Source organism: Megascapheus bottae, chromosome 3 (assembly GCF_031878675.1).
Source record: "Megascapheus bottae isolate mThoBot1 chromosome 3, mThoBot2.hap1, whole genome shotgun sequence".
Lineage (NCBI taxonomy): Eukaryota > Metazoa > Chordata > Mammalia > Rodentia > Geomyidae > Megascapheus > Megascapheus bottae.
In genome coordinates, this window is record NC_143511.1 from 89,452,499 (window position 1) to 89,473,463 (window position 20,965).

Below are 20,965 nucleotides of genomic sequence, written 5' to 3' on the forward strand. Positions count from 1 at the left end.
CAGGGAAGAGGCCAATGCCCAGAACATTCCACGTGTGTCCTTCCCACGACACAGGCAATCTATGCCTGACCCCCACAGCCACTGCACCTCAGGCTGTTTCAGGTTCCCATAAGGGCTCCATGAGCACCAAGCAATCTCTCCTTGCTTGCTGACTTTCAGCTCGCTGCCAGATTCCCTGCTTCCCTTACTCAAACTATCCAGTCCTTCCCAGCACCCCACACCTCCTCCCGCCGAGCCAGCCCCACGCCGTTCCCGGGAGACGCCAAACTACCTGCTCCACTCGCTCCTCAGGAGGCAGCAAAACTCAGCCCACCCAGAGACTCCAGGAATACAAGTAAATCACATGGTAGTTACACATGAAACTCTAAAACTAGGACCATTAACTTAGTGCAATCCAGAGAAATTACATGTATTCTTTACCTTTTGATGAGCTGGACTTTCCAGTAACTGCTGTTTCAATTTAACTTCTTTTTCTGTTATCTCTCTCATTTTAAGATTTACCTAAAGTAGAAGAAAATGCATTAGGAACTCTAGCTCTCCACACATCAACCTCAAACCTCCACCTTACCATCAGACCCCACTTCACCCGCTATCACTCAGCAGAGTCACCAAGAGCCTCGGCCAGTTACAAACAGAAACAATGGGTTCCCGGTGGCTGAGACTTGCCGCAAGGGACAAGGCGAGCCGCCTCTGCCAGGAGATAAGCAAACCTCCCAAATGGAGCAGGAGGTCAGCCCCGCATCCCATGGAAAACAACCACCCTGTGCACAGACCTGTTCACCAACAATGTGATGGTAGTACACTGAGACACCCGCCCCATCCGAGACTCCACCCCGACCAACCCTACTTTCCCTGACCACAGACAACCTAAGTGTCAGGCCTAGCACTACTCCGGGGACAGACATCTAAGAGCCGACAGGGGCAGACAAATCTGGGAGAGTACTAGCACAAAACAAAAGAGGAGAAAGAAGAAAAGTAAAGAGGAAGCACAAGAGGAGGAGGAGGAGATGGAGGAATAAAACACACAACGTACAAAGCATGTAATTCCACATTTACCAATACTTGGGAGGCAATTTTAGCCCCCAAAGGCAGGAAATGACAGAGCTGAGGCCACAGCATTATCCCAGAAACACAACACAGCATGTTGCAGGGCACAGGAGAGTGACACCAGGAATTAGGTTGATCGGGACATGTATAAACATGTACAAATGTCACACTGAAACTCCCTCTTATACAACTAAGTATGCTTTAAAAAAAAAAAAAAAAGGAAAAGTTTTTCAAGGAAAAAAACTGGGTAAGAATCGATAAAAACTGGGGCCAGGAGTTTGGCCTAGTGGTAGAATGCTTGCCTATCATGCACGAAGACCTGGGTTCGATTCCTCGGTACCACATACATAGAAAAAAGCCAGAAGTGGTGCTGAGGCTCAAGTGGTAGAGTGCTAGCCTTGAGAAAGTCCAAGGACAGTGCTCAGGCCCTGAGCCCAAGCCCAGGTAAAAAAAAAAAAAAAAAAAAAGAATCAATAAAAACTTCACAGAGCCCTTGGAAGGCAGCTTATCATGGAACAACTTCAGAGAACCTGGAAAGAAGAGAACCTAAATAACCACCAGGACTGGGAACCTGCATGCTGGTGCTGTCCTGGAAGCAGGACAATCATCAGGGTGAATCCAACTGCTCAGCCACAGAGAAGGGGGAAGCTCTGCACAAGTTCTGTGTCTCAGAGTGCACAGATGAAGGCTCAGGCCATGAGGTGGCAAAGGGAGTCCAGGATAGCAGGCAAGCAGGCAGCTGTGGCTGCTATAATCTAGGGTGGGGCAGGACAGGATTCCAGAGTAACACTATAAAGAGAGAAACTGGGTGAACGGACAGCTCAGCTGCTGAAGAGGATGAGGCTTCTGCAAATCTCCTCAGGAGCCTGTGACCTCAGCGGTGTGGGGGAGGAGCCTGTGACCTCAGTGGTGTGGGGGAGGAGCCTGTGACCTCAGTGGTGTGGGGGAGGAGCCTGTGACCTCAGTGGTGTAGGGGAGGCCCCTAGGACCACAGAGATGTGGAGGAAGCTGCATGGAGCTCAAGCTTGCAGGACACAGGGGAAGGCCTATGAAGGCAGAGGTGGAGGGCCCGGAGCCCACTCCACCACCACCAAAGTGGACACCCTAGGGAAAACTAGCTTCTATGGAGATGCTAAGGACAGAGCAAAACATAGAACCTACAAAAAAAAGTTGAGTGAGGCTGGGCACCAGTGGCTCACACCTGTAATCTTGGCTACTCAGAAAGCTGAGATCTGAGGATCACGGTTCAAAGCCAGTCAGCTAAAAAGTCCGTTAGGGCCAGGAGTTTGACCTAGTGGTAGAGTGCTTGCCTAGTATGCACTAAGACAAGGGTTCGACTCTTCAGTATCACATACATAGAAAAAAAAAAGCCAGAAGTGGTGCTGAGGCTCAAGTGGTAGAGCTCTAGCCTTGAGAAAGCCCATGGACAGTGCTCAGGCCCTGAGCTCAAGTCCAGGACTGGAAAAAAAAAAAAAAAGAAGTCCGTGAGACTCTAGTCTCCAATTACCACCAGAAAACCAGAAGTAGTGCTATGGCTCAAGAGTAGAGTGATAGCTTCAAATTGGAGAGCTCAGGGACAATGCCCAAGCCCAGAGTTCAAGTCCCATGACCAAAACAAAACAAAACAAAAAAACAACAACAGCAAAAGTTGAGTGAGGAGAAAGAAAAGGTTATGAAAACAACCATGGGAGAGGACTATATAAGAAAAGCCATACTGGCTATGAAAACAGGTGGTCTTAGTGGACTAACAGATGAGTTTAGAGACCAAATTGTGTTCTGTTTATTTTAAATACAGAGGTAGTTGAGCATGGTAGTGCATGTCTATAGACCCAGATACTTGGGGGCTGAGGCAGGTTTTTTTTTTTTTGGTGGGTCATGGGGCTTGATCTTGGCCTGAAAGCTGTCCTTGAACTCTTCAGCTCAAGGCTAACACCTTATCCCTAGGCCTGGATGCTGTCCCTGAGCCCTTTAGCTCAAGGCTACCAACCTACTCTTGAGCCAAGCCCCAGTTCCCATTTTCTAAAGGTTAATTGGAGATAAGAGTCCTTTTGTGCCTGGGCTGGCTTTGAACTTTGATTCTCAGATCTCAGCCTCTGGAGTAGCTAGGATTGCAGGCGTGAGCACCGTGAGACAGATATTTTGACCCAGGAGTTCAAGGACAGCATAGATATTACACAGCAAGGTCTCATTTGAAATATTAAAAAGAAAATATTACTAGTTGGGCAACGATGGCTCATGCCTATAATCTGAGGATCATGGTTCAAAGCCAGCCCAGGCACAAAGTCTGTGAGACTCTTATCCCTGATTAACCACCAGAAAAATAGAAGTGGCGCTGTGGCTCAAGGGGTAGGGCAGCAGCCTTGAGCTGAAGAGCTCAAGGACAGCACCCAGGCCCACAGTTCAAGTCCCACAACTGACAAAAAAAAAGTTGGGTGCCAGTGGTTTATGCCTATAATACTGCTACTCAGGAAGCTGAGATCTAAGGATCATGGTTTAAGCCCAACCCAGGCAAGAAAGTCACTGAGACTCTTAAGACAAAACAAAAGTCTGGGAAGAACCCAAAGGTGTAATTCCTTTGAACATTTAAAATACTATTTATCGAAACAAATTCCAGTAAATGGAAACACAGAGGTTTTTGTTCCTGTTGTCTGTGTGTGTTGTGTGTGTGTGGTGGTGGTGGTGGTGGTGGTGTAGTTTTAGCTTGTGTTTTTTGTTGTTTTTGGTGTCTCTTGTGGGGAGACAAAGAAGGGGCACAGAAATAGAGAAAAGAAGGGTAAACAAGGGGCCGTGAGTTTGGCCTAGTGGTAGAGTGCTTGCCTAGCATGCAGGGAGACCTGGGTTCGATTCCTCAGTACCCCACATACATAGCAAAAAGCCGGAAGGGGTGCTGAGGCTCAAGTGGTAGAGAAAGTCCAAGGACAGCGCTCAAGCCCTGAGCTCAAGCCCAGGACAAAAAAAAAAAAAAAAGAAGGGTAAACAAATGCAGTCATAGTATATGGAAATCAACTACAAGACTCGTGGGCAGGGATGACACGGGGAAACTGGGGGAAAGCAAAGGGTGATACTGTACTCATTACCTGATTTATAAAATGGTAACTTCTCTGTACAACACCTTAACAATAAAAGTATATTTATACTTAAAACTATTTTTTAAAAAATCTCAATGAAAGCTGTTGATCAAAGAGAGGTGGGGGGAGGGAAAGAAAAGACCTTGGAGGAAGTGAGCATTAATACAGGAAGGGGTTAAGCTGATAACAAGGGTGTATGAGGATGAATATGGTCAAAACAGATTGTCACTCAGTATGTGTAAAAGTAGAGCAAGGAGGGACCAGGAGTTTGGCCGAGTGGTAAAGTGCTTGCCTAGCATGCACGAAGACCCGAGTTCCATTCCTCAGTACCACATACATAGAAAAAGCCAGAAGTGGTGCTGTGGCTTAAGTGGTAGAGCTCTAGCCTTGAGAAAGCCCAAGGACAGTGCTCAGGCCCTGAGCTCAAGCCCAGGACTGGCAAAAAAAAAAAAAAAAAAGTCGAACAAGGGAACCTGTTGAAATTGTTTTAAAGAAATTGGTGCTTAAGTGGTAGAGCACTAGACTTGGGCTGAGGGTACAGGGACAGCACCCAGGCCCAGAATTCAAGCCTCAGGACCATATCCTTCCTTTAAAAAAAATATAGGTATGGGCCAGGACTATGGCCTAGTGGTAGAGTATTTGTCTACCATGCATGAAGACCTGAGTTCGATTCCTCGGTACCATGTACACAGGAAAAGCCGGACATGGTGCTGTGGCTCAAGTGGTAGAGCACTAGCCTTGAGCAAAAAGTGTCCAAGGACAGTGCCCAGGCCCTGAGTTCAAGCCCCAGGACTGGCAAAAAAACCCAAAAAATATAGGTAACGAGAACAAGCATTTTACCACAGAAGAGAAATTAAACAGCCAAGCACTAATTTCAACTTCACCCATAAATGAATTAAGAGGACACTACTTTTCATCTTTCAAACTTAAAAAATAATATCTAAGCTGGGTGCCAGTGATTCAAGCCTGTAATCTTAGCTACTCAAGAAGCTGACATCTGAGGATCGCAGCTCAACGCCAGCCCAAGCATCAAAGTCGGTGAGACTCTTAATCTCAATTAACCACCAGAAAACCAGAAGTGGCGTTGTGGCTCAGGTGGCAGAGTGCTAGCTTTGAGCCTGAAGAGCTCAGGGACAGTTTCTAGGCCCAGAGCTCAAGCCCTGGACTGACAAAACTAACTAACTAACTAACTAACTAACTAAATAAATAAATAATATCCAACACATGGAAAGACATGGGGGAAAAAAAGACACCCACGCAGGCTAACAGGCAAACCAAGTGGTAAGCCAATGTCCTTTAAAATAGCAACCTCTACCCCCACCCCAGGCAGAACCTGGGTCGGAGGCCATCTTGGAGAGCAAGCAGGCAGACGCTACGCAGAGCAGGGGACTGCCTCCAGGGAGGCAGTGGTCACAAGCACGCGACATGAGGAAGATACTGCATCTTGCTAGCCCGATCTCAGCTCACACAGTCTACACTTAGATAAGCTCAGCTAAGTTTCTAAATCTGTCCATTACATGCAAGCAAATAAACACTGTAGGCCTTCAGATCAACATTTGCCCGTCCTAACCACGCGCTGGTCCTGCAATTCCAAATGTGAACTCATTGTGCTCCTCTCTGTCCTCAGGAGTCCAAGCCTGTGAGCTGCCTCTCCCCACCGAGGGCCCCATTAGCACCTGGAGTGCAGTCCTAAACGATGGCCCGGTGACGGTGGCAGGTCCTGGCGTGAGGAGCAAGGTCTGGAAGGAACCCACCTTGTTGATCCAGAACACCATGGCGTCCTCCAGGTCGTACGGGAGTTCTCTGGAGGCGCTGAACGTGGAGAAGCGCTTCACGCTGGCCACGACCTTCTCGATGCTGATCATCTCCACGGTGTAGGCCATCATCAGGGCGTCCACCATAGCCATGTGCGCACTCTGCGAGCAGAGAGGCAGCACGAGAAACCTCACACCCACCGCGCCCTCTTCCTCGCCGCCTCCTTCCTTCCCTCCCCCTCCTTCTCTCTCTCTGCACAAAGAGAAACCAGCGCCTAAGACAGCCCTGAGCCCCAGGACTGTTAGGTGTGGCTGTCCAGGTTCCTCACCTCCTCATACCCAGCAGCCCAGTGAGCCCCCGCCACAGAGGAGGCACTCAACTCACAGGTGTAGAAAGAGACTGCCAGACACCTGCTAATCAGGGCCTTCCCAGGTGCCTTGTGTATCTCTCCTCAGAGCACAAGGAACTTTCTCTTATCCACAACCTGTCATTGCATTTCTGTGGAACACCTACAGACTACAAAATACCCGTGACCAGCCTCAGGAAAGCAAGGCAGGGTACCAACAGACGCAGCAGCCGGCTGGCCTAGAGAGGTGAGGCAACCAAGAGCCGAGCCCTGGAGAAGGACCGTGAAGGCGCCTGGAGGAAAGGGTATGTCCAACTGCTCTGGCACAAAAAGACCCACAAGTCATGAGTACAGCCGCCGGCAGGATGGGCTCCATGACTGGCGTTATAGTAGCCATCAGAGCAGTCCTTGTTATTCCATTTACCAGCCTCTCCATGATCTCAGCAGTTCATTTTTTTGGGGGGAGGGGGCGCGGTAATGGGGCTTGAACTCTGGGCTTGAGCGATGTCCCGGAGCTCTTCAGCTCAAGGCTACCACCCTACCCTTGAGCCAAGCCCCACTTCCCATTTTCTAGAGGTTAATTGGAGATAAGAGTCTCAGCCCAGCTGGCTTTGAGCCATGATCCTCAGATCTCAGCCTCCTGAGTAGCTAGGGGTTACTGGCAGTGAGCCACCACACCAGGACAATTTCACATTTACGAAGAGAGATGAATCTGGATCAGCAGCACACATGTGCAGACCGCTCTAACTCACACACCCTCCCTCTCTCTCCACCTGTGTGTCACCTGGTACCAGGGCGCCACACCTGACCTGCACAGGCAAGCAGCAGAGGACAATGGTCCCCGGTGAGACACTCACCATCTTGATTGGTGCGTGGCCCAGGTCCACATCTGTCACAGGGGTGTCATCACTCTCTATCACGTAGATGCCTTTTCGGGACAGGGCCTGGATAACTGACTGGTGTCCTTGTAAGGTGGCTACCTGGTCCCCTTTCAGGATGAGACTGCAGACCCGGCAGTACAGCTCACTGGACAGGAGAAGCTTGATCACTGGTGGCTTAATGTGCTCCTGCTCATACTGGTCGATGTAAAAAGGGTCTCTGAGATCCTCAGGGATGTTGTCTGAGACAGGAAGAAGGCAGTGTTAGACCTATATTCCAGACTCTCTACGCCCTACCAATAGGACAAGGACACAAACTCCCAGCAGAGGTGCAGGTTGACTGCGCAGCCACCAGCACCCAGATCCTGGGGCACTGCCTCATATCCACCACCTGCCTGGGCAAAGGCACGTGTACAGCTCATACTCATGGTAAACACAGCAACACAGTTTCACACACCACCGGCATGGCCTTGAACATGGATTCTCCAACTCCCAATGCCAAGTCAGGTGTGGAAATCCTGAGGTGTGAGGGTACAGGCGGGCTGAGATGGCACAGAACCTGGGTTCCCCAGAGGACAAAGCATGCTGGTTTAACTACATCAGCTCAGGGGAGGGGGCTCAGTGTACCCTTCCTTTTGACATAATCCGAGGTGACAAGAGAGGCTGAGCAGTCATCTCTTGACTGAAGAGAGAGCCAGGCCTGGTGATGCTATAACTAACAACACAATAGCAGCTATTGCTTAGATCATACAGCATTTAAGTCTTTATGTGAACTTCATCAGCACTACAAATCAAGACTACTGTCCCCACATCACAGACAAGAAAAAACAGAGGGAAAGAGGAAAGCCTAAGGTCATAGGAGGAAATAACTCTGAATCCACACCAGCTGGGGCCAAGTGCAGTCACTGCCTGCCACACACCTGCCACTGGAGAGACACATACACACACATGCACCACTGTTCATTCTATCCCCTTTCTGCACCTTCCCAGCCATGAAAAAAATCAACAGCTGGGGCAGGGAGCATGGTCTAGTGGTAGAGTGCTCACCTAGTATACACAAAGCCCTAGGTTCAATTCCTCAGTAGCACATGCATAGAAAAAGCTGGAAGTGGTGCTGTGGCTAGAGAGTAGAGTGCTAGCCTTGAGAAAGCCCGAAGACAGTGCCCTGACCCTGAGTTCAAGCCCTAGGACTGTGTGAGAGAAGGAATTACAGTCAAATTTGAGAAGTAAACTCTCAGGGAGCTCACACCTCACCAGTGGCTCACACCTGTCACCCGAGCAACTTAGAAGGCTGAGCTCTGAGGATCGCAGTTCAAAGCCAGCCCAGGCACAAAAGTCTGTGAGACGCTTATCTCCAATTAACCACCAGAAAACTGGAAATGGCACTGTGGCTCAAGGGGTAGAGTGGTAGCCTTGAACTGAAGAGCTCAGAGACACTGCCCAGATCCTGAGTTCAAGCCCCAGGACTTAAAAAAAAAAAAAAGAAAAGAAAGAAATCTACCAAGTGAGATACAGTCTTACACCTATAATCCTAGCTAATGGGAGATAGGGGAGATGGCAGTTCAAAGGCAGTTCAGGCAGTCCAATAAAACCTGGGCACTGTGACAAGTCTGTCATCCCAGCTACTCAAAAAGCCTAAGTAGGCAAACCATAGTCCAGGCCAGCCTGAGCAAAGTGAAACCCTACTTCAAAATAACACCAAAAAAGAATGCAAGTCAAGTGGAAGAACACCTGTCAAGCAAGTGCAAGCCCTGAGTTAGAACCCTAGTATCACTAAAGAAGAAGAAAGCAAGCAAGCAGGAAAGCGGGGGGGGGGGGGGGGGGGGGGCGCAGATAGGGCAGGCAGGTAGGCAAGTTAGATAGGGATGGGGGGGAGGGAGGCAGATAGGTGGGCCAGTTTACAGCTACAACCTCCTGCAAACTGGGTCTAACAGCAGGTCTGTGAAACCTGGTCACTGCCCTGCAATCTTTATTACTGTTGTTGCTGAAACTTGAACTCTGGGCCTGGATACTGTCCCTGAGCTCCTTTTGCCCAACGCTAGAACTCTTGAGCTTTTCTTTCAGCTTTTTCTGGTTATGTGGTACTAAGAAACTGAACCCAGGGCTTCGAGAATGCTACATAAGCACTCTACCACCAGGCCCCATTCCCAGCCTATACCCTGCAATCTCAGCGTTTTATTCCCAGCACTCACATGGCACTGCACAGTTCTGAAGCACTGCCGAGCACACAACCTGGTCACAGTTGCCACAACAAACCTGCAGTGCACCAGCTCCAGCTCCGGGAGGTTGGGGCTCCGCCCAGGCTTAGCCCTCACACTGGCTGAGAACCCAAGGATCACTGGCGCAGTGGCCAGGGCTGGCGAGGCTACTCTCAAGAGGCGGAGCAGGTGCAGCTGCGGAAGGGCTCTGAGTTGGAGCCTCATAATCCAGCAAGGCTTTGAACACTCACATCACTGTCAGAAAAAGGATGTAGTGACCTTTACCTTACTTAAATAACCACCAGAGGCAGCCCAACAGCCAGGACTTCCAGCAAGAGCCACCCCTCACCTTGCTCCCCAGACATTTCCCTGCCCTCTGCCCTTCTTTATCCACTTCTAGCATAGTCATCCAGAGACCGCAGGGGCGCCTCCTCCCTCCCCTCATTCAGCCCCTCACTAAGCCACCTACTGACGGCTCCATCACAGGCTGGCTCAAACCCCTCTTCCTGCCACCAGGATGTCTGTGGGAGGGCAGAAACTGGCAAAACCCAGGAAAGGGCTGGAGGTGTGGCCTAGCATGCACGAAGACCCGGGTTCGATTCCTTGGTACCACATAGAAAAAAAGCCGGAAGTGGTGCTGAGGCTCAAGTGGTAAAGCTCTAGCCTTGAGAAAGTCCAAGGACAGTGCTCAGGCCCTGAGCTCAAGCCCGGGACTGGCAAAAACAAACAAATAAATATGACCCTTGGACAAGTTTAATTTTAGTAAATCACATAGTTTGGAACTACATAAGGAAGACAAATTGGACCTTTCACTAACTCATTCACCCAAGCTGTAATTAAGAACCTATTACAGGTCCACCCTTGCCCTAGGGCTGCTGGGAGAGCAGACAGGCTGGCATGCTCTCGGGACCCTACACAAGGGAGTGAACTAGGCCAGGTTGGGTTTGCTAACCAGAGAAAGCCAGGACCAGGAGATGCTGATGCTGTTTCCGCACAGCAGGCCGGCAGGAGGCTTCTGGAGAACTGTGGCTGTGGCAAGGAGAAATGGCCATCTCCTGACCGTGCACTCAGGCACAGCACAGGGTGTTCCTAATGCAGGCGCTTGGCTGTGAAGTGTGGCCCCAGGGGAGGGGTGTTCCACTTGGGACTTGTGCTAGAAGTCCATGTGGGACAAGTCAAACAGTAAGAGGGCACAGTGAAAATCAGGGGTAGGCAGGACAGACAGGCAACACATCAAGTGCCAGGCATGGAAAGAGAAGCCAAGGAAAGACTGGAGAGGCAAGAGCGAGATGGGCAAGTATAAGGCCACACCTATTCCCCCACCACCCACAGGAGGGCGCTGCCATCGACGCCACAGCAGCAGTGCAGACAGGCACACCCTGCAGAGGTACCTCAGCTCTCCTGGGCTGGGACAGTGTGCAGACTGGGCTTCTAGTCCCAGAGAAGAAGGGGGATAAGGAGATCTCAGGTAAGTGGTCCATGTGGGAAAGCCACAACAGCTTTCATGACAACACTGAGGGCCACGCCCTGGCATTTCACCAGGACCTAGTTTGACGCTGGCACTCTACAACGGATCAGAAGGGCTAGGGCTGTGTGAACTCAACCTACAGTCAACTTCAGCCCACTGGGAGCAGGCCAGGACTCGCCATCTCCATCGCAACCAAGCGAGTAGACTAGCCGCTAAACAAACATTAGCATCGCCTAGATTTCTAACATGCCCCCAAGTGGCAAACTGTATAATCCAAATGTCCAATCTACTACTCAGAATTACGCAACGAAAGGAGAGGCCTGAGAACCTGTTAAACCCATCCCCCCACAAAAAGAAAAAACATACAGCCACAATATTGGAACAGTCCAATAAACAGCTTGGAATTCTTACAACTCTGCTCCCAGAAGTAAGAGCAAACACTACCACAAAACTCTTAGGAAACCAAAAACCCAGAAGAGAGCAGTGTGGGAAGCAAGTGCACCCTCCTACCTGCCCCAGCCAGCACTGCTCCAGCTGCACCTTCAAAGACCTGGCCAGGGTCACAGACACTGGGACCAGCTCAACATGGGGGAGCCCACCCTGGGCATGCCATGATCCGCCACCTTCAACGCTCCCCCAGCTCTCCTCAAGGTCACATTGGAAGGACAGCTCTTCTAAAAGAACAGAGAGACCTTTCAAGGAAGAGCAGGACAGAGGGAAGTATGCTCGGTCCCTTCACTAGTCAAGGCAAGGACTGCCTCATGCACAAGTCACACTTCATCAGGAAAGCACACGCCCGTAACCAATGCTAGCACGCAGAAAACGGCAAGAGACCGGAGGAGCCCGCATGACTACACCCAGCCCGGCACACGAAAGGAAGAACCAGCAGGCAGTACCAAAGAAGGCTTCCTACAATTAGGGGAAGCAGTCTGCTTTCAGAAATGGGCCCAGGTGCCACAGGCCTAGCCTCCCTCCAGAAAATCTTGAGGGCAGTCGAGGGGAGTCAAGAGGCCACCAGGGGCCATTTCCTCTGCTCCTTCACCTCTCTCCTGGAGGACAAGACCACTCTAGCTTAGGTGCAGTTCTGGAACCTCCCTAGTATCTAAGAACAAAACCTGGGCTCCACTAGGGGATGGCAGGTGGGCATCCCACACATTCCGGGGGGGCAGGGGTGGAGACCCCAGCCCCTCTGGAGGCCTCTATGTGAGCGGCAGGGCCTCGAGGTGGACTCAAGATGGCTGCCGGGAGCAGGCCTCCATCCTCCCCACAGACGGTATTAGAGGGGTGCAGCTGTCCAGTTCCTCAGTCACAGCTATTCTCAGAGGATCACTTAAGCCCAGGAGTTCAAGATTGGCCAGGACAACACACAGTATTACTAAAAATGACAATGAGTGTTTGTTAAAAAGACAGACACCAACTTGGGTCTCTTTCGTCTTGTCCAAATCTTGGAAATACAATGCTGTGGGCCTGGAGAAAAGCCTGTGGGCAAGGTCAGCAACTGTCTTCACAAGAAGTCTTCTCTGAGGTATACACAAGTGGATGGACGGATGGATGCATGCATCCCTATCTATACACAAATATACAAGCACACACACTTTTTTTTTGGCCAGTCCTGGGCTTCAGCTCAGGGCCTGAGCACTGTCCTTGGACTTTCTCAAGGCTAAAGCTCTACCATTTAAGCCCTAACACCATTTCTGGCTTTTTTCTTTGCATATGGTACAAGGAATCGAACCCGGGTCTTCATGCATGCTAGGCAAGCACTCTTACCGCTAGACCAAACTCCCAGCCCACACCTTCATTTTTTTCCAAGAGTATATTCTCTTTAGATGTTTTTTCTAAAAAATAAATTCTGGGGCCGGAAGTTTGGCCTAGTGGTTAAAGTGCTTGCCTAGCATGCATGAAGACCCGGGTTCAATTCCTTGGTACCACATACATAGAAAAAAGCCGGAAGTGGTGCTGAGGCTCAAGTGGTAGAGCTTTAGCCTTGAGAAAGTCCAAGGACAGTGCTCAGGCCCTGAGCTCAAGCCCAGGACTGGCAAAAAATAAATAAATAAATAAATAAATAAATTCTGGTAAACCTAGAAAACAGAAGAAAAAGTGGAAACACACATCACACTGAGAGATGTAGGAGCCATAGCTGTTATGCCAAAATCAGGGCAAAACACTGTAAATGGGGCCAGGAGTTTGGCCTAGTGGTTAAAGTGCTTGCCTAGCATGCACGAATACCTGGGTTCGATTCCTCGGTACCACATACATAGAAAAAAGCTGGAAGTGGTGCTGAGGCTCAAGTGGTAGAGCTCTAGCCTTGAGAAAGTCCAAGGATAGCGCTCAGGCCCTGAGCCCAAGCCTGGCCAAAAAAAAAAAAAAAAAAAAACCACTGTAAATGCATGATGGATTTCACATAGGACAAAAAGTCAAATGCCAACAACTGGGTTGATTAGATTTATTGGGCAAAAGCATATCATTAAAATTAGTTTCATTTGGTTTACTTCTGTGTGTGTGTGTGTGTGTGTGTGCGTGCCAGTCCTGGGCTTGAACCACTAGGCCAAACTCCCAGCCCAATGACGATACTTTCTACTTATCTTTTAAAATCTTTGTCAGAAGATTATAATGTTCCTTTAGCAGTGAAAGCAGCAGCACTACAAATGCCAGCACTACTGGAGGAAGAAGCCACACACTGAGGAGTGTCACAGTAGTAGTACCGAGGAAGCCCATGCTTTAAAATGGACACAAGAGGTCCCTGGGCAGGCAAGGCTGGCAGCAGTGTCTTCACTGTTCCTCTAGGCTTCAACTACAAACCAGGGACGCCTCGAGAGGAAAATGGAAAGGTAGAGTTGAGGGGCACTGCCTGAAGGACAGCAGCACAATCCTACCCCCCATCCCCCGCCATGCCCAGCCAGGGCCTGGTGCTCACTGGCTCAGTACAGCAAATGAAACCACTCAGGCAGCCCATCCCCATGCTGGCGAGGAACACAGCAAGGGCTCCTACAGCTGAACACCAGCCAGAACTCACTCTCCTTCCCCACTAGGCCCAAGACAGTCCTCCCTGAAATCAGGGCCACCTGTGCCCACAAACCCAGCAAATAGGGTATCAGCAAGAGCACTGAAATGAAGATACAAAGATGTGGAGATGTGGAGACACAGAGACACTCTCCCTTCCCTGCTAGTCATGCGAATCCTCTCCCCATGCAGCTGGGACTCCGGCCAAGGGCATCACACCAAAATGCCAGCTGGGACCTGTCATTCATCTGTTGGAAGAACAGTATCCAACTACAACCAATTCTTCATCGTGATTTCTGGGAGGCTCTCTGACCTGCAGGCAACAGAGCCCAGCTGCCCAGGGTGGGAAGCATGTCCTGTCTCAGCCATCACTAACAGTGTGACACCACGAGATCAGTTCAAACAGCACTGCAAGGCTACGACAGGGAGCCCACAACAGAAGCCAAGGCAAGTAAAGGTCAATGGGACTATTGGTTGAAAGGTTGGAGGTGTGGCTCAGTTAGTAGAGGGCTAGCAAGTGAGTAAAAGCATCAGGTACCAGGTTCAACTCTCAGTCTCAGAACTAAAAAATAAAATAATATCCAAATGTCCAGTATCCTAATACACTGGCACAGTGATAAAGAAATCATTGCAAGGGCCAGGTGTGGCCTAGTAGAGTGCTTGCCTAGCATGCCCAGAGCCCTGGGCTCAATTTCTGGGTACCATATACACAGAAAAAGCCAGAAGTGGTACTGTGCCTCAAGTGGAAGAACACTAGCCTTGAGAAAGCTCAAGGACAGTGCCCAGGCCCTGAGCTCATGCTCCAGGCAAATGATGATGATGATGATGATCATGATGATGATGATGATGATTTAAAAAAAAACTAGGGCCAGGAGTTTGGTCTACTGGTAGAGTGCTTGCCTACCACGCATGAAGACCCAGGTTCAATTCCTTGGTACCACATACATAGAAAAAAGCCGGAAGTGGTGCTATGGCTCAAGTGGTAGAGCTCTTGCCTTGAGAAAGTCCAAGGACAGTGCTCAAGCCCAGGACTGGCAAAAAAAAAAAAAAAACCCACAAACCTACAACTCTTCTCTTTAATAAGAAAAGATGAAGCTGGGTGCTGGTGGCTCACACCTGTAATCCTAGTTACTAAGGGGCAAAGACCTGAGGATTGCAGTTCAAGGTCAGCCCAGGCAGGAAAATCTGTGAGATCCTTATCTCCAATTAACCACCAGAAAACTTGAAGTGACACTGTGGCTCAAAAACTCAAGGATAGCACCTAGGCTCTGAGTTCAAGCCCCAAACAAAAAAAAGAAAAGAACTACTACTACCACCATTTCCAAGATGAATTAAATGCTGAAATTATCTAACAAGGATTTTTAAAGTAACATTCATAAAATGACTCTAGAAGCAATTATAAATTCCAAAACGAAACAGGAAAACTTTAGCAAAAATATATTTACGGGGGTGGGGTGGGGGTGTGTACATGTGTGTCTATGTGTGGGTATGGGGGAACTGAGGTTTGAACTCAGGACTGGGCCGCTTATTTATTTAGTATCCTGGCTTAGCTAGTACTCTACTATTTGAGCCATACCCTTGTTTTTTTGTTTTCTTTTTGGTCCATTGTAGGGTTTGAACTCAGGGCCTGGGTGCTGTCCCTGAGCTTCTTTGTGCTCATATTAGAGCTTTACCATTGAACCACAGCACCAATTCTGGTTTTTGAGTAGTTAATTGGAGACAAGAGTCTCACAGAAACTCTGCCCTGGCTGGCTTTGAACCATGATCCTCAGATCCCAGCCTCCTGAGTAGCTGGGATTTACAGGCATGAGCCACCAGCACTCAGCTCACAACCCTGCTTTTTGGTGGCTATTTTCCCATCCAGGCTAGTTTCCAACTGTGATCTTCCAATCTCAGCCTTCTGAGCAGCAAGGGTTACAAGAATGAGTCACCAGCACTAGCTAATAAAAGCTGTGGGCTTTTTTTTTTTAAAGAACCAAATATAGAAATGAACAAATCTAGCAAGACATTTAAAAACTAACTGAACAGGCAATGACAGAGGACAAGATCAGTACAATTCTGAACAAGCTGAACAACAGGCAGAGAATGGAACCGGAACTGGGGGGAAGAAAGGACAGAGCCTGTGGAAGCTGTGGGAAAGTTACTGAAAACCTAATACTGCACCCTGCTGCCTCAGGAGAAGAGAGGGCAGCTGAGAGAGCACTTGGTGAAGTAATGACTGAATAAATTACAGCCAAAGATACAAATCCACACATCTCAGAACAGTGCACAAAAATACAAACCAATGCATGCCCAAGCACATCGTTTTAAAAAAACAAAAGGCCTTGAGGCAGTCCAAAAGGAAAGGCACAATGCCTAGGCCAACAATAGCAAGCCCCTTATGGGAAACTGGGGTCACCTGCAAGAAGTAGCACCCATCTTCAAACCCTCAGGAAAAAAACCACTGTATGCAGCAAAACTACCCTTAAGCAATAAAAGAGAAATAAAGATGTTCCCATGTGAGAAAATTCAAGAATCTGCCCCCAACATACCTAAAAGATGGATGAAAGAGTTCCTTCTCCAAAGAGGAGAAAATGGTAAAAAGAATCCTGGAAAAAGACAAGTAATGAGATAAATAGTACAGACTGTTCCTTTTAGTTTCTAAAGTAGTATATGACAGGCAGTGGCTCACACTTACAATCCTAGCTACTCGGGAGGCTGAGAATGTGAGGATCTAAGTCCAAAGCCAAGGCAGAAAAGTCTGAGACACTTACCTCCAATTAACCACCTAAAAGCTGGAAGTACAACTATGGCTCCAGTTGTAGAACATTAGCCTTGAGCAAAAAAAGTTCAGGGATATAGCCCAGTCCCTGAGTTCAAGCCCCAGGACTAGCGTTAAATATGTGCGCGCGCGCACACACACACACACACACACACACACACACAGCAAAACAGCAGCCAGGAGAGAGTACAAAGCCCTGAGTTCAAGTCCCAGAACCAGCAAGCACATGCAATTATACAAGCCTACACACACACACACACACACACACACACACACACACACACCCCCAAGTAATGGAAGGAGATATAAATAGAAATGGGATTCTTCCCCTCAAACAACAACACAGCAACATGATGAAAGTCACATAAATATATCATTACAAATCAGCTGTAAGTCAGAACAGACAAATTGTAGTCGGGCACAGGCACAGTGGGCTCACGCCTGTCATCCTAGCTACTCAGGAGGCTGAGATCTGAGGATCAAGGTTCAAAGCCAGCCCAGGCACTAAAGACCATGAGATTCTTATCCCAACCACAAGAAAAGGGAAATGGGGCTGTGGCTCAAGGGTAGGGTGGTAACCTTGAGCTGAAGAGCTCAGGGACAGCGTTCAGGCCAAGTTCAAGCCCATGACCCACCCCCCCCAAAATAGAAGGTACTAAAAGTAGCACTGAACAGCAGCAGGCAGTACCTCTTGGTGTTCACAGCTCTTGCACAAGCCTCAGGCCTAGGGTGTCAGGATCCACTAGACAGTCACTAGTATTCTAGCTCTGGGGCTAGAGTAGCTGGGATCTTGTCCTTGGGCCTGGCAGCTCCCTAGAGGTCTCCCAGAGACCAAGGCCCAGTTTCTCTTCCCTACTGCTTGACAGCCTTTGGTCTGCATTGTTTGTCATTTTTGCCCTGGCCACCCTGAAATTCTTCTCTCATCACCACTGCCACTGCCACTGCCTCTGCCGAGCAGGGCCCCAGGCCTTCATCACACCATGGCTCAGCTGCCACCTCCACTGCCCTCAATGGAGATGAAAAAGGAGGCCGCAAAAGACCTAGATGCCTTCCAGTGGGCCTGGAAGCAGAGCAGGAAGCTGACTGTCATAGCAAGCCTGCTTCCAGAGAAAGGAGTGCGGCCAAAATGTCCACATAAATCATACGTCTTATGTGTGTCCAGATCACAGCAGCCCCAGAAAGTGAAGGACTGTTTGCACCGGGCCTTCTGCAGGCTACTAGGTAAAGTGCTCCCCTCTAGCCAGCGTGAAAATGGTCCAAGGTTACCTGGAGGCTACAGAGGTTTGGCTTGGAAAGCAGTCCTGCACAGATTGGGACAGCTCTTTCTGGAACTGAAGTAACACGTGGGCAGCAGCAGCTTGGGTCTCCTGCAGCTTTTTCAATGTGGTCCTGGAATGTTCACAGTAGCCACTGCACCAGACACCAGTGGCTCACACCTGTAATCCTAGCTATCCAGAGGCTGAGATCTCAGGTGTGCAGTTCCAAGCCAGACCCAGCAGAAGGTCCATGAGATATCTCTCCACTTAACTACACAACGCCGGAAGTGGAATTGGGGCTCAAATGGTAGAGAAGCAGCTTTGAGCACAAAAGCTTAAGGACAGCACCCAGGCCTGGAGTGCAAGCCAAAAGCAGCCACTGCCCAGGGGCGGACAGGCAGGCTAGCTGCTAGGCTGACAGTCCTTAGCCAGGCAGCCAAGGAAGTGCCAAAAAAGTATTGATTAGGGAATTTAAATTTTGAGTTTTGAGCTCTTCCCAAGTTACTGGTGGACCAATACTAGGATAGCAACAGTAAACAAACCAAGGTGCTTCAGGGAACTATGGGTGTGTTAGGGTCTGTGGGGGGGGGGGTGGGGGAGTGTGGTAGTATCAGGGCTTAAACTCAGGACCTTGAGCTCTCAGCTTTCTTACTCAAGAGCTGGCACTCTTAACACTTGAGCCATGCCCACAGTCCAGCATTTTGCTGTCCAAGATAAAGTATTCCAGACTTTTCTATCTCAGACCAGAATTATTTGATCTCAGTCTTCTGACTAGCCAGATTTACAGATGTGAGTTACTGGCACCCAGATTAGACTGGGTCCTGGGACTTGAACTCTGGACCTGGGCACTGTCCCTGAGCTCTTCAGCTCAAGGCTACCACCCTACCCCTTGAGACACAGTGGCACTTCTGGTTTTCTGGTGGTTAATTGGAGATGAGTTCACGGACTTCTTAGTACCAGAACTGGCTTTGAACCTCAATCCTCAGATCTCTTGAGTAGCTAGGATTACAGGCATGAGCCACAGCTACACTGTGTTTTTGATTTACAATATTTTCAGTTTATTTAGGGCTTTGTTTGACCATAACCCTCATCAACCATCAAGGGCTATCAAGATGAGAAAAAGCAGCTTAGCTTGTGCAAGACCCTCTTTCTCCTCTTAAGGAGGAGAAAGAGAAGGTTAGGCAGCTCAGGAAAGAAGTCATAAATAGGGAAAAAAAAAACTCAAAAATCATCTTTCTATACATGAAAAATAGAAGCCATGAAAATAAAAAAACTATGAAACAACAAAGACTGTTCCTACCCTGATGAGAATACCAAGTCAACACTGCAGGTCCATCTCCCCCATTGCTGTCTGTCAATCAACCATCTCCCCCATTGCTGTCAATCAACCCAACTCCCCCACTGCTGTCAATCCATACAGTCTCCTGCAGTTTGCTTTTAGAATGTCTCTGAATTCCATCACCCCTTCTTATTTTACTGCCAACTAACAATACAGGTTGGGAGGTCCAGCTCCAACTACCTCAGCTCCCAGATGTTCTATCCATCTGCACCTCTCCCACTCCCACCTCTAAAAACATCTTCCCAGCCTTAGTCACTCAGCATCCACCCCCTACTGAAAATCTTCTCAGGCACATACCATCAAAGAAATCCCCTGACAGCAAGAACACTCACTCTTAACAAACTATTTCAGTCTACCGTACATTTACCTTAACAGGGCTAATCTGAAAACACTTGGCTGCTGCACAGTGGCACAGAGATGCAGGTTTGACCCAAGTCTTCTCCATCCATCCAGGCCTATCAACCCATAAGGCCTCCTCCAGCATCTCTCAGTGTGGGGGCTTCCCCTCTGCAGCTCCAGGCACTCCTTTATCCCCTGCACTGTGGTGACATCACACCATCTTGTGCACTAATCCTATTTCCTCTGGATGTCCCTAATTCATTAACTGAAGGGAAGGTACTATGTAATATGTAATCACCCCTTGTACTTCCTATAAAACAAAATTATGGCCAGGCACCCGTGGTTCAATCCTGTAATCCTGGCTACTCAAGAGGCTGAGATCTAAGGATTGAAGTGCAGAGCTAATCCAGGCAGGAAAATTCATGAGACTCTTTATCTCCAATTAATCACCAGAAAACTAGAAATAGAACTGTGGCTCAAAGAAATAGAGTGCTAGACTTGAGCAAACGAGCTCAGGGACAATGCCCAGGCTTTGAGATCAAGCCCCATGACTAAAAAGGAAAAAAAAATTAGTTTATTTATACACACACACACACACACACATGCACACACACATTTAGATGAATGATACTGTATATATGTATATATATATGTATATGTATATATGTGTATATATGTATATACACATAATTGAATAATACCACACCCACACACATATGTAGTACCATTCAACTATCATCAGTCATAAATGCAATACTGGCCCTGCCCAGGCCATCCCTGGTAGCAAGCAGAGTTTCCCATAGTGCAACTAGGGAATGAGGAAAGGGAAGTGGTGCACAGATCACTGACAAGGTACATAAACCCAGTAGCTTCTCAAGGATAAATACAACAGCAAAAAAATATGAAAGGCTGCACGGCACGGTGGCTCATGCCTTTAATTCTAGCTACTCAGGAGGCTGAGATCTGAGGAATAGGGTTCAAAGCCAGCCTGGGTAAAAAAACGACCTGAGACTCTTATCTCCAATTAACCTCTAGAAAACAAGAATCGGGGCTTGGTCAAGGGTAAGGTGGTAGCCTTGAGCTGAAGAGCTCAGGGACAGCACCCAGGCCAGAGATCAATCCCATGACGCACAAAAAAAAACGAAAGGCCATTTGATTTTTTTTTTTTTTTGTGGGTCATGGGGCTTGAACTCTGGCCTGGGCGCTGTCCCTGAGTTCTTCAGCTCAAGGCTACCACCTTACCCTTGAGACAAGCCCCACTTCCAGTTTTCTAGGGGTGAATTGGAGATAAGAGTCTCAGGTCCTTTTGTGCCCTGACAGGCTTTGAACCTTGATCCTCAGATCTCAGCCTCCTGTGTAGCTAGGATTACAGGTGTGAGCCACCTGGCCTGACTGGACTTTCCCCCCCTCCCCCCCCCAAGTTAAGTATCCTGAAGAACAATAGCACTGACCCCTTTGAGAGTCAATCTTAAAGACCTGGTTTACAAATCAAACCTAAGGATGGATTTAC

General features: G+C 48.7%; 1 protein-coding gene across 2 annotated transcripts in view; it reads right to left on the reverse strand.

Moving 5' to 3' along the window:
- Positions 1-20,965, reverse strand: part of Camsap1 (calmodulin regulated spectrin associated protein 1) — a 52,484-nt gene that overhangs the window by 27,405 nt on the left and 4,114 nt on the right. For both annotated transcript variants that reach the window (XM_090330912.1, XM_090330913.1), the window contains 3 exons: positions 7,074-7,336; positions 5,870-6,031; positions 421-501 (listed from right to left, as the gene is read on the reverse strand). In XM_090330912.1, coding sequence (XP_090187038.1) covers positions 421-501; positions 5,870-6,031; positions 7,074-7,336 — 506 coding nt within the window. The remainder of the gene's footprint in view (positions 1-420; positions 502-5,869; positions 6,032-7,073; positions 7,337-20,965) is intronic.